General features: G+C 40.4%; 1 protein-coding gene and 1 pseudogene across 1 annotated transcript in view; both read left to right on the top strand.

Annotated features, from left to right (window-relative positions):
* Positions 1-2,230: 2,230 nt before the first annotated feature.
* On the top strand, positions 2,231-2,334 carry LOC121032525 (uncharacterized; annotated as a pseudogene).
* A 6,920-nt stretch (positions 2,335-9,254) lies between these two features.
* SLC7A8 (solute carrier family 7 member 8) overlaps positions 9,255-14,122 on the top strand; it is a 52,463-nt gene continuing 47,595 nt past the window's right edge. The window contains exons 1-2 of the mRNA XM_040476668.1: positions 9,255-9,592; positions 9,994-10,185. Of these exons, the coding sequence (XP_040332602.1) occupies positions 10,026-10,185 (160 nt within the window). The 5' untranslated portion in view covers positions 9,255-9,592; positions 9,994-10,025. The remainder of the gene's footprint in view (positions 9,593-9,993; positions 10,186-14,122) is intronic.

The following is a 14,122-nucleotide window of genomic DNA, read 5'->3' as shown; positions in this document are numbered from 1 at the left end:
TCCCAATCTGAAGGCTAGAGATGAGATGATGAGACGACCCAACTCCAGCAGGCAGATTTAAAACAGGCAAAAAAGAGGGTGCCTGGGTGGCGCAGTTGGTTAAGCGTCCGACTTCAGCCAGGTCACGATCTCGCGGTCCGTGAGTTCAAGCCCCGCGTTGGGCTCTGGGCTGATGGCTCAGAGCCTGGAGCCTGTTTCCAATTCTGTGTCTCCCTCTCTCTCTGCCCCTCCCCCGTTCATGCTCTGTCTCTCTCTGTCCCAAAAATAAACGTTGAAAAAAAAAATTTAAAAAAAATAATAAAATAAAATAAAACAGGCAAAAAAGGGCAAATTGCTCTGTTTTCTGCCTTTTGTTCTATTCAAGCCCTTAACAGAGTGGCTGATGCCTAGTCACATTGGGGAGAGCAGTTTACAGAGTTTGCTGATTCAGATGCTAATCTCATCCAGAAACACTCAAAAACACACCCAGAAGTAATCTTTAATCTGGGCACCCTGTGGACAGTCAAATTGACACATAACATTAGTCATCACAGTGCTTGAGGTCTTTGAAGGCAGAAGGTCTTTGCTCACCATTATATTCCCAGTATCTAGCACAGTAAACAGTTGATCGGATTGGCTGAATATGTTAATGAAATTGAGTACACCCAGTTACATATAATCCAGTTTCTACTAGAATTTTTTTCTCTATTAGCCTAATGAATTGTGTAGTATTGGAAATTTCCTAAAAGACCACATTTTCTTCTTGGGATTTTATATTCTGCATCAGTGATTTCCACACCATAGGCTGGCAAAAGTTGCAAGTGATTGGATCCATAAATTTTCACCTACCTAGACTTTTGTATTTTCTTTCCAACTTTGCTACGCATTTCTAGCATAGGAGATCACAGCTAATAATCATGATTTGGTGAGAAAGAAGAAAGAAGAAATAAAGGTATATTTTTTAAAAGTGGTCTTGAGGAGAAAAATTAAAGGCATAGCTATCACCAAATTAGCCACTATAGTTCTGGCATTCCCACAATTAGGACATTCTTGAACTCAGTGCCTGGAATTGGGTAGTCTTTGTAAAATCCTCCTTTGGAACTTAGAATTTAGATTTTCAACAATTGGCATTGTGATTAAAATTTATTTTGAAAATATACCTTTATAACAATTGGCAGTAAATGATTAAAATTTATTTTGGAAATATACCTTTACTCTTCTAACTGATTCAACGTGCAATGACTGTTGAATGAATATATATTTATGAATTTGTGAAAAAGCAAAATTTAACTGAATATGAAGATCAAATTGGCTTTATTCAGCAATTCATGAATCAAGCAGCATGCCATCTAGAAAGGGGAAAAGGAGCTCCATGGAGCTGTACATAATGAAAGTCTTTTATAGGTGGATGGAGGTAGAAAAAAGAATTTTCTAACCAACAGTGGATTATTTCAGGCAAGGTCACCTTCCTTTGAGGGAAGGGCAGGGGGTCTATCAAGAAGATTACCTCACTAGTGCTGATTAAGTAATACCAGATTGACTGGTTAAAGGTCACATTTCTGGGAGAGGCTGAAACTGCAATTAGATTAGATATAAATCCTTGGTTTGCTGACATGGGACTTAGCACAAGTGACTCCATTTTGAACCTGTTGTCTCTTTTTTTTCTTTAACAAATTCCTCCTATATGCCAAGCACTGCTCTAGGCATTAGGGATATAATGGTGAAGAAACAAGCCAAGTTTTATGTTTGTTTGTATGAAAAAATGTAAACGTATACAAATGTAAACATATACAAAGTGACTTCGATCTACACACCATCCATCTTAAATAATATCAACTCATAGTTGACCTTCTGTCATTGCTAATCTACCTCTCTATCCCTCCCCCTATATTATTTTGAAGCAAATCGAAGATGTCATATTGTTTCATCCATAAATATATTGGCATATATCTCTAAAAGAGAAGTACTCTTTAACCATAACCATAAACCACCTAAAAACAACAAATTCGGGGCACCTGGGTGGCTCAGTCGGTTCAGCATACAACTTCAGCTCAGGTCACGGTCTCGTGGTTCATGAGTTCTGAGTTCGAGCCCTGTGTTGGGCTCTGTGCTGACATCTCGGAGACTGGAGCCTGCTCTGGATTCTGTGTCTCCCTCTCTCTCTGCTCCTTCCCCGCTCACACTCTGTCTCTCTCTCAAAAGTAAATAAACATTAAAAAAACAACAACAAATTCAATAATCTGGAGCTTACATTGCTTCTTGGCCTTTTGGCTAAGATCAAGTGTAGTATCTGTTCTTACCAGTTTAATAATCTGGAGCTTACATTCTAATAGGAGACACAAACAAGGAACAAACAAGCAAAAAACCAAATGATATTAAGCAGTGATGATAAAAATAAGGTCCATTTGGTGGTCAGAGCAACCCTCTGTTAAGGAGGCAACATTTACTGAGGAACATGTATAACATGAGGGAGCAAGGCATGTGACTGTCTGGAGGAAGTGTTCCTGAGAGGCTCCAGCTAGTGCAAAGGCCTGAGGCAGAGCTCAGTGTTCAAAGAATAGTAAGAAGGCCTATGAGCCTGGTAGGGCTAAGTGGAAAGAAGAAAAGAAGGATATAAATTTGGAGTGGCCACGGGGGCCATGATAAAGATGATTTCAGATCTGATTCTTATTATGTATGATGGACAGCCACTGGAAGGTTTTGAGCAGGGGAGTGACATGACCTGATTTATGATTATAAAGGATCATTCTGGCTGCTGTGTCGAGAACAGTGTAGAGGAGGACATTTGTCACAGAACAAATATAGAAACGGGGAGACTGATTAGAAAGCTACTGCAGGGGCGCCTGGGTGGCGCAGTCAGTTAAGTGTCCGACTTTGGCTCTGGTCATGATCTTACGGTTCGTGGGTTTGAGCCCCGTGTAGGGCTCTGTGTTGACAGCTCAGAGCCTAGAACCTGCTTTGGATCCTGTGTCTCCCTCTCTCTCTGCCCCTCCCCCACTTGCACTCTGTCTCGGTCTACAATAAACATTTTTTTTAAAAATTAAAAAAAAAAGAAAGCTACTGCAGTAGTCCAGGGGATTGCCGATGGTAAAGTGGTGATAAACTTGGGCAGTAGTGGTGGAGATGATATAATAAGAAGTTATTTATTTCTAGATAAGAGTAAATCTACAGCTAACAGGATTGGCTGACAAGACAAAAAATGTAGGGCATGTGAGAGAAACCCAAGTCAAAGTTGACTTCAGGATATTTGGCCTGACCAACTAGTGCCATTTCCTAAAGTGGGGAATACTGGAAGAAGAACAGGTTTAGAGGGACTTGCAGGCACAAGATATATTAAGTTTGAGGTGCCTATTAAACATCCAAACAGAGATATCAATTAGATGACTAGATCTAGAGTTTATGAGTGAGATGAGGGCTGGATCTAAACATTTGAGAAATATCTGAGATGTCCTAGGGCTGAAAGTCCTATGACTTTCTAAAAGTCATAGGGCTGGATGAAATCACCCAGTTAAGGAGGATAGAGAAGAGGAGAGGTTGGGAAGAAAACAGATCCAGCTGGGGTGCCTGGGTTAAGCATCAGTTAAGCATCTGACTCTTGATTTCAGCTCAAGTAATGATCTCATGTTCTCTCTCTCTGCCCCTCCCTCTCTCACATTCTTGTGTGCTCTCTCTCTCAAAAAAAAAAAATAAAAAAAAAAAAAAAAGATCCAGTCAAGGAGCCTGAGAAGAGGCCAGTGAGGAAGGGGAAAGCCCTTCCCCAGGAGAGGGGATGTCCAAGAGCCATGCTTCTGTGAGATCAGTAAGATGAAGACTGAGAAATGGTCACAAGATTGGACTCTGTGGTGGCTATTGGTGAACTTGACAAGAATAGATTCAGTGGAGTGATGGGGATAAAATCTTAAATGTAGTGGATGAATAAGGGTTGAAGAAGTAAAAAGGGATCAAAGAAGTTGGGTGGCAGCTGAAAAGGAATATAAAGTCAAGGGAAGTTGTTAGGGTTGGGGTTTTGTTTGTTTGTTTTTGTTTTTTATGGAAGCCATTATAGCATGTTAGTATACTGATAGGAATAATCCCCTAGAGCGTGAAAAGCTGATGATGCAGGAGAGAGGAATAATTGCAGGAGCAAAGTCCCTGGGTAGGTGAGCTAGGTCAGGGAAGCTGGTGTACAAGTCAGGGAGATACATAGGAGCAAGTACAGCACATCCATTTCTATGGGAGAGAAGGCAGAGTATGTGGGTGCAGCTTATGGCATATTGACAGAGTTAGTGGTTGGAGGATGTGGAAGTTCCTTCTGCCATTCTGTTTTCTCCATGAAATAATAGGCAAGGACATCAACTGAAAGTGCGGATTTGAGGGATGGTATTTGCAGAGAGGAGAATGACAGTGAATGGAAGAGTCAGTTGCCCGCAGTGTTGGAATGCCAGGCAGTGTTGGGGGCCTCCTTGAGATCTGTGTTCCATATGAAATGATCTTCAAAGTCAAACCTTTACTTGTGTTTTTCTCCTCTGTCTAGAGTTCAGCTCCTCTCCAAGCACTGAGGACTTGACTGCATCTTACTACAATTAATCCACACATCAGTCCATCATCTATTATTTAATTTATTTATTATGAATTAATGTACATTACCATTCATTCATTCATTCAATCATATTTTTTGAGTTCTAGGCACCATTTTAGGTACTGGGGTTACAACAGAGAATAAAACAAATGTCTAATTTCAGGGAACTTATTTTCCATATCCTAAAATATATGAGCTTTCATCTTTGGTAAACATAAATCCTCAGCGAAAACCAATTAGAAACTGGAAGTTTCCACATTTAAGTACTCAGAACTTGATTCGCCTAAAGGCTTAGAAAGAATACCAAAGCCCTGAGACAGATTGGGCCCAGCAAATGAGTTAAGCACATGCAGCTGCCTCAGGGAATGCACCTTTATTTCTTTCCCACTAGTGCTGGGCTAGCCCTCTGGAATCCATCCAAGTGCAGCAGACAGAAGAGTAATCTGCTGGAATTTTTGTCTTTATTGTCAGAGCAAGGATTCATCATTATCTCCAGAAGAGCATGAATTCATTGACCATCATAACAAAACAGGATCTGCCCCATCCAAATTCTCAGGACTACATAAACCCTAGAAGATACAACTTCCTTTGAACTCATAAATATGTCCAAAAGGCAAACAGCATACACTAAAAAGAGTTTATTAACTAACTACATCTTCTCATTTTATCTTCCTTTCTTTCTGACCTGTTTTGTCTTTTTCTTTTTTATTTCTTTCCTCTTTGCTCACTAATTTTCATCTGCTCTTTACTTTAATGAAATAAAAGGTCCTAGAATGCTAGCTCAGGAAGCCATGTTTGGCCATAGACAGTGGTCACTGCAACTTCAGGAAGAAAGCTGGCTTTAATTGAAAGCAGGGTTTCCTCTGACTCTGGGCATTTAGGTGCAAGAAGAAGAGTGGAGTGTGAATTTGGACTATGAGTTTCCTCCAAGAAGAGATTTGGGTCCTCTCTTTTGATCTCAGAGTTCACAGCTTTGTTACAATGAATAAATAAAGTGCATGTCTACTGGGTCTCCAGAAAAAAAAAAAATGGAGTAAATGAGCTTTGTGCTGTATTCCTCTGCATTAACAGATACTTCTTGGGGCACCTGGGTGGCTTAGTCGGTTAAGCATCCAACTTTGGCTCAGGTCATGATCTCACGGTCCCTGGGTTTGAGCCCCGCCTTGGGCTCTGTGCTGACAGCTCAGAGCCTGGATCCTGCTTCAGATTCTGTGTCTCCCTCTCTCTCTATCCCTCCCCTGCTCATGCCTTGTTTCTCTCTCTCTCTCTCTCAAAAATAAACATTAAAAAATTAAAAAGAAAAAACAGATACTTCTTAGCTGTTGTTGCTAAAGGGAATATGGCAACAGAACTTTTTGTTCACTATGTACCAAGTAGCATATTTCCGTGCCATACCTTCCTTTGTGCAGTAGGTGTCAGCCTCACACAGACTTTCTCCTGCTAAGTCCTTGTTCATAAGAAAATGACCCTCTTACCCACCCTTTCCCAGGTTAAAAGGATCACCTTCTTCCCATCCTAAGCATGCAAATCAATAATAAACAGTCACCCAGATACTGGAAACAGAGTTGTGCTAATGCAGTTGGAAAATGGCCAAACTGAGGACTATGTGAAGGAGGTGACAAATATTGAGGGGAGGGCAGAAGTTCTGTGAGTCACTGAACAGATGTTAACATCAAGGTGGCTCTCTAAAAGGCACAGTTATGACACCAATTTAAGAAGATGTGGACATGGCCCTGATCAAAGCCTTTAAGTAGCTATAGTGTCCTGGGAAAAGCTCTGCATGTGTAAAATATTGACATCCCACTTGCCCAGAAGTAGATTGTCTTGTCTTTGACCTCAGGCAAGACACTTCTCTGAGCCTCAGCTTCCTAATCTTTGTAAGAGGAAAAAGTAAGTGGCTTCTCTATCCAAAGTATTTAATAAGGAGGAGAAAAAACCCAGATGTTGTGCATAAAACAGTTTGTAGACTGTAAAGCACTGTTGAAATGCAGAAAGTAGAACAAAAGATACAAAGGCAAATGTAGAATAGTTATGAATAAAAATAATTCAGTGCTCAAAATTTAAGAAACGTCAGTTAATAATTTCTATAGATTTTTTCAGCATGTTACACCAAGACTGTTTTTACTCTTTTGTGTTCAATGTTAGTCATGTGGAATTTTGACACACCTAGGGTTTGTTTCACAAAAAGAATCCAACATCAAGAGAGCCATGTAATATGAATAAAAGGTTCTGTTAAAAGAGGGAATAGTCCTAAGTCCTAAGTACTTTAGTGGTGTGCTTAGTACCACTATATCCCAAGAATGGATTTGATCCCACAATCCTCCTTAACTTCTTTTTTAAAATTTTTTTTAAAAGTTTGGTTTTTTTGAGAGAGAGAGAGAGAGAGAGAGAGAAAGTGGGAGAAGGGCAGAGAGAGAGAGAGAGAGAGAATTCCAAGCAGGCTCTGCACTGGCAGGGGCTCAAAATCATGAAATCATGACCTGAGCTGAAATCAAGAGTCAGACACTTAACCACCTGAGCCAGGCGCCCCTACCCTCCTTAACTTCTTTAATCATAAATTCAGCTGGCTAAAGCCTGCCATTTTGTGGTCAGTTTGCACTGATTTTGGCAAGAGAACTCAAATTCATCACATTCATGTTTTATCTCATATTAAATTGACACATTTAAATTAGAAATATAAATGTAACTGAAAGAACTCATGTTTGGGAAGGAGAAAGATTATTTGTTTTATACCTTAATGTTGAAATTTGGGCAGAAGTCTTCAAATCATACTGTTTAAAAATGAATCCATCAAATTTTTCCTCAATGCTTTGTCCTTCAGGAAAGGCCAGAAGCAACTCAAAATTGCCATGACTCATGCCCTCCCGTGGAGTTTTGTGCTATATATTCCTTACTTCTCTGTTCTTTTGATTGAAAATGCTATTTATGTATGTATGTATGTATGTATGTATATATGTATGTATGTGTTTAGCTGAGGCTTTCAATTTGCTGTATCTTGAAGTGGCAAAAGGAGAAGAGGTTGAACTCCGAACCTTTGAAACTTCTTAGTACTTGCTGAGTGCTTAAGGGCAAAGTGAAAATATTGTGGATTGGACTTTATCTTATTTGGAAAGTCTTTGCTACAATAGCTCAACCATCCTTATTAAAAGGAATTAAGTATTTATTTTTCTTAAAATGCAGAGTCTTTTGGAACATTTTCCAAAAACTGAATTTCTGTATTTAGCAGTCAGCTTGGGGACCTTTGTTTTTTAGACCCACTTTAAAATCAAGTACTTTTGCATAATATATTTAATATGGATTCGAAATGATTTTAGCTTATGGGCGCCTGGGTGGCTCAGTCGGTTAAGTGTCTGACTTCGGCTCAGGTCACGATCTCTTGGTTTGTGAGTTCGAGCCCTGTGTTGGGCTCTGTGCTGACAGCTCAGAGCCTGGAGCCTGGTTCGGATTCTGTGTCTCCCTCTCTCTCTGCCCCTTCCCTGCTCATGCTCTGTCTCTCTCTGTCTCAAAAATAAATTAAAAAACATTAAAAAAAATTTTTTTTAAAGAAATAATTTTAGTTTAGATTTATAGTGTGGTCTGCTATATTGCTTCTTGCTGTTTTTTTCAAAGTACTTTACAATTATAAATAGATATCATTGCTCTCACCATAAGGCAGCAGTTCCTGGGTGAAATTCTTCATGGAAGCCAAGACACAATATCAACATGATAAGTTGGTAATTTCTTTTTTTCTTTTTTTTAAAGTTTTTTTTTTTTTTTTTTTTAACATTTATTTAGTTTTGAGAGTGAGAGAGAGACAGAGCGTGAGCAGGGGGAGGAGGAGAGAGAGAGGGAGACACAGAATCTGAAGCAGACTCCAGACTCTGAGTAATCAGCACAGAGCACGACTGGGGCTTGAACTCACAAACTGTGAGTTCATGACCTGAGCCAAAGTCAGTCGCTCAACCGACTGAGCCACCCAGGGGCCCCAGTTGGTCATTTCTTAACATCAACACTCTGTTTTGTGATCAGAGAGGTCTTGATAGCTCTTCACTCCTTCCTCAAGCTGTCTTTCAGATAATTTATGCATGCAAAAAATACTAGAAGCTGTGAAAGGCTCCATCCTACCAGATTTTGTGTCATTCTTTCCTGGGTCCAGAGCGGGAGTCATTTTCATCCTGCCTTAGCTAACACAGAATAGAGCTGTGAACACTAAGGCTACTACCTCTTCCTGGTGATTCTGTTTCACCTATGCTCTTCACAGCTCACAATTCTACTAAATGAACCTCTTTTCCATTATTCTTAATTCTTTCCATTCCCCTCCCCCAGCCGCGCATTTCCTTCTACTTTCAGAAACTTGAAGACAAGGCCCCTATAACCTTCTCTCCTGTATCCTCAAATGATCCAGATATAAATATTTTAGCACAGTCGCCTGTGTATTTCTGAGGAAGTGTCTGCACAACCGGTCCCTTATTTATAAAGCTCACAAATGCTGTATGACCTGTAATGCTATACCAGCTAATGATCTCTCCCAGAACAGTTGACATGGAAGGATTTTACTTCCACTTCTCACAAGGAGAAAGATGGAGAATGAGAGACGATTACAAAGCAGAATATTTTAATCCATCTTCTCGGTGATCTTTGGGGGCTGTGTGCTAATATTTAAATTGAAGAGGAGGGAGGAGACGGACTGAGGATGGAGAGAAGCCGAGGAGATGGGGGCGGAGCTAGCTCAGCCTATAAAACCCCATGCTAAAAGGGAAGCACATTCGTGTGTGCCAGGGCCACTCTCCCGTAACCTAGAGAGATGGGGCAGTCTGTGCCGTGAGGACGGAGCTTGGAAGAAAGAAAACAAGGACAGGAAAACAAACGAGACATAAGAGGACATCTGGAGAAAGCGGAAGGCAGAAGACAGGGAGGGGAAAACAAACCCACAGCAGGTGGAAACAAGATCTAGAGCAAACCGGTCTGGTCCACAGTTGTTTTTCTGGAAGAGAAAAAAGTACCGGAGGACTGCCTTTTTTTCCTTCAGTTAATGAAAACTCTTATCTTCATCATAAAAGAAAAGGCTAAGGGGAGGTAAAGACAATCTTTGTTTTCTTGGGGGCAGAGCTGACTGAAACCCAGATTAGCTCTTTGAAGCGGCTAAAATAAGCCACTGCCTGGTACACATTGCAGAACCATTCTGGTCTCTGAAGATCTACATCCCCTTCAGGAAAATTCCAGCTGGAGTAGCTGGCACAGTTCTATTTTTATATTTAAATATCTATGTCTCTTTTCCCCCCACTTTTAATAACCCTTTCCTTGTTTGTAAGCACGAGTGACAAGAAAGTGTCAATACAGAATAGGAAGATTTTCAGTTTTTTCTTTTATCTGCCTGAGTCTTTTTTAAGAGGGTAGGAGTGGTCCTTATTTCAGAAAAGGACATTTCAATTTGAAAGACAATCTCTTAAAATATATTTACACCCACACATATTTAGAAAGAGAGATACCTTTCGGAGGTTGAAATCCAATGGTAAAGATGGAAAAAGGAGCCAGGCACCGAAACAACACTGAAAAGAACCACCCAGGTGGGAGCAAATCGGATACCACCCCGGAGTCTGGTTCTGGAGGGGGCGGAGTAGCCCTGAAGAAAGAGATTGGATTGGTCAGTGCTTGTGGTATCATTGTAGGTGAGTCCAATTTCCTTTCCCATCCACCACTCCTCCCCTTCTCTGGTGGTCCTCTTGTGGAACCTATGCCCCCTCTAAAGTGCTATTTTTGCTTCCTACTCCCTTAGAAAAGGATTGTCATTCACCTGTGCTGTAACCCATCCCCAGTGGTCATATTTGATGGGTCTAGGAAGCTGTGTATGTCTTGCATCTCTTCCTTCAAAGCAGGCTGAGCAGTTCTGTCCAGTGTTCATAGAATGGAGCAAAGAGGGTTCACACACCTGGCTGATGGTCAGCATTGCCTGGGAGCTTGTTGAAAATACAAGTCTTCTGGCTCCACACTTGAAGGTTCTGATCCAGTTGGCTTAAAGTGGGGCTAGGGAACCTGAATTTTTAACAGGGTTTCATGCAGCCATCTCTTTAGCAGGTTGGGGACTGTCTTGAGACATATTTAGTAGATGTTTGGTTGTTTTATGTCCTATGAAACATAGGGGGCCTAGGGAATGGATAATAAAAATGGCTACAACGGCGCTAATAATGCCTTCCTATAGCTTTTTTCATCTTATGCAGCACTTTCACTTTGTAAAGTAGATGTGATGGGGCTGTTATTCCCATTTCACAGATGAGGAAATAAATTATGGAGAAAGGGAGAGACAGATTGTGCCTCTCTGTAAACAGACAGTTTGCAGTTTCCCTAGTTGCCTGTGAGTCTGCCCACCTCCTAACATTCATGGAAGACCTTATGAGGCTCTCAAAGAATGACTAGAACGTGGAGTCAAGGAGGAACCGATGGTTAAAATGGGTCCCAGCTGGAAGACTTTGACTTTGAGGCTGGGCGGCCTGAGTGTTCCTGAGAGTGCCAGTATAGGCCACTCCAACCCCCTAACCACACACTGCTTGGCAGAGGGTCCCAAATATGGTTCTGTCTCTAGACAACACATCTTCCTCTTTCCAGAGAGGCCCTGGAGGTGGATGGGCAATGGCTCATTACTTCAGAGAGTGAGCATTTCTTCTGTTTTTGGTCGAAGGTTTTACAGACTTCCCAGAGAATGGGGTGAAGGATGGTCAGGCCAGATATGTTTGTGTCCTCTCTCCAAAGTTCCTTTTGAACTTTTTTCTATTGCCCTATTGCCCTATTGTCCTACTGCCCATGAATCAGTGTCTCTGGATGAGCCCATATTACATGCACAGAGGCATTTTGGCACCCGAGCAATAATGACATTGGAGAACGCCCTTGAAATCAAATAAAATCAGTATAGTATTCAGATAATCCTCTTCACCTCTACACCCAGACTTTGGTGATCATGTTATCTCCACTCTGTTTTCAAAATGGAATCCCATTCTATCTAATTCTCTTGACTCTGGGAGGTTTTCCAGGCATTTACAGTTAAAAGAAATGTAATGTTATTTTAGAAAATTACAATCATGATCTGAATCTCTCATTACCTTTTCTTTGCTTCTCCTTTATCTCAATTGCTCAAAAAATGAGATCAGCAAAGTACTCAATACGTACAGCACATGCCAATTTATGGTCTATAAATAGCCCAGAGCCTGTTACCTCTTTCACCAGTTTGACTGATAGGATTAAGCATTTTCCTCCTCTTATTCATATGCAGATGTGTACACCTACATGCACACAAGCACAATCAAACCTTTCCTGCCTCAGCCTTGCTCACCCACCTCTGTATATGTGCAGGTATTCAAGGGTGGAGGACATTTCTCTATATCCTGAGGTTGTTCTTGTCTCTTTCTTCAACAGGTTTCTAAATGTTGAAGAAATACAATCTTAGTTGGGTAAATATTACTACTGCTTTACCCACAATCTCATAGATTGAGTTTCAGTGTGAAAATAGTCCCAATATTCCCATTGACATTACAGTGACAAGAATTATAACTCTAAGGTAAAGGGAGATCCCAAATAGGTGATTTCAGAGAAATCAGGATATTTTTACAAAGTGTGAGAATCTTTGTAGAGTTAATAGGCACTATTCTAGCTCCATTTAAACTAGAGTGAGACACAGATTTTCTCTAGGATTATATGGGGGCAAAATTTTTTCTGCTTTTGTCAGAAGGACATCTGCTTCCAGGAAAAAAAATTCTTCTTGCTTCCCCTCCTGCATGGCTGTTGAATTGCAGATATGCTGAGCAGCAACCCCATTCTCTTCTAGAGGGGTTTCTGAGTGGATGATAGTGATTCAAGTTTTTTCAAGACCAAATGCAAAAATAGAAATGGCCTTTTCCATGCAGAATTCAGTGATCTGGTGTTCAACATCAAGACTGTGGAAGAAAGAAAATTAGAAGGCAAAAAGAGGAAAGAAATTTCCTAAGTGAGTCCGGTGATATGGTATGGGAAAGTAACATATGCCCCAATTCCAACTATCTCATACCCAATTGACTTAGAGGGATAAGTTAAACTATATATTTCATACAAGCTCATAAAATTTTATTAACAAGCATCATTGATGATCTAAAGTAGGAATAATAGAATGGTAGGTGTTACAAGAATGTAGACTGAACTAATAGAAACCCATGCCCTAGAGTTACTTATAATCTGACTGGAGAGATGACATTCATATACATTAAACAAATAATGAAATTAATGAAATAGTTGAGTTGTGTAAGAGCTGAATAAGGTCAAAGTTAGGTGAATGGTAGGAAGCACAAGGAGAGAAGTCTCATCCAGCACTAGATTAAGAAACTTCTTGAGGATGTTGGAAAAGATGGAATAGAGAAGATGATCTAGGAGATTTCATAGGTAAAACGTTGACAACTAGGGGCAGCTGGGTGGCTCATTCGGTTAAGCGTCCGACTTCGGCTCAAGTCATGATCTCACGGTCCATGAGTTCGAGCCCCGCGTCGGGCTCTGTGCTGACAGCTCAGAGCCTGGAGCCTGCTTCAGATTCTGTGTCTCCCTCTCTCTGACCCTCCTCCATTCATGCTCTGTCTCTCTCTGTCTCAAAAATAAATAAACATTAAAAAAAAAAAGAAACTTTAAAACGTTAACAACTAAACTGTTATTCCCTTGAGCAAAAACAAACAAAAAAAATGTATCTTCTACATCTCTGAATCTTTAGTGTTTAGCCCTATATGGAACAATAACTCAAATGATTGTTGGACTTTATTGGCTCTTGGGAAAGGTCTGCATATAGTAGTAATAAGAAGTGTTTATCTGAAGGACTGTTGGGAACCTGGCTTGAAAATCTTTAAGCAAGGAGTAATTTCATCAACATAGACAATTAGGTTGAGCCATTAAAAAAAAAATTTTTTTTTTTAAGTAAGCTCTACACAACATGGGGCTTGAACTCACAAACCTGAGATTAAGAATTGCATGCTCCACTGGCTGAGCCAGCCAGGCATCCCAGGCCATTTTAATTTTTAATATCACCTTTACCTTAATCTAACCAGTCTATTGTTCTCCATGTACTTGGCTAAGGAAATCTGGTGACAACAGATGAACTTAGATTTCACTATGAATGTGTAGTTCCCCCCAAATCTAAAGAGAGTGTGACACAGCAGCAAAATTCATCTAATGATACTGAAGTTACTGTTAAGAGCTATCTTTTTTTTTTTTAGATTTTACCTTTTAAGCAATTATCTCCATCCAACATGGGGCTCAAACCTACAACCTCAAAATCAAGAGTCGCACGTTCCACTGACTGAATCCCCAAGAGCTATCATTATTAAGCACTTAATATATGCCAGACACTTGTGCAGTTACCCAACATCATTATCCTATTTATCCCTCACCATACCTGGCATGGTAGGCACTTATCTCTTTCTCCAGATAAGGAAATGGAGGCTCAGATGGATAAGCAACTTGTTGAAGATCACATAGCTAAAAAGTATTGAAGGCGAGATTCAAACCTAGAGCTTGTCCCAATTCTGAATTGAACTTTTAAGCATTATTCTCTACTGTTTCTACTTTTATGTTCTAAAGGAGTGTTTTCCTTTAGACCCT

This window comes from Herpailurus yagouaroundi, unplaced genomic scaffold, assembly GCF_014898765.1.
Source record: "Herpailurus yagouaroundi ecotype Mexico unplaced genomic scaffold, PumYag 141, whole genome shotgun sequence".
Lineage (NCBI taxonomy): Eukaryota > Metazoa > Chordata > Mammalia > Carnivora > Felidae > Herpailurus > Herpailurus yagouaroundi.
This window is presented reverse-complemented; position numbering and strand designations above follow the sequence as displayed.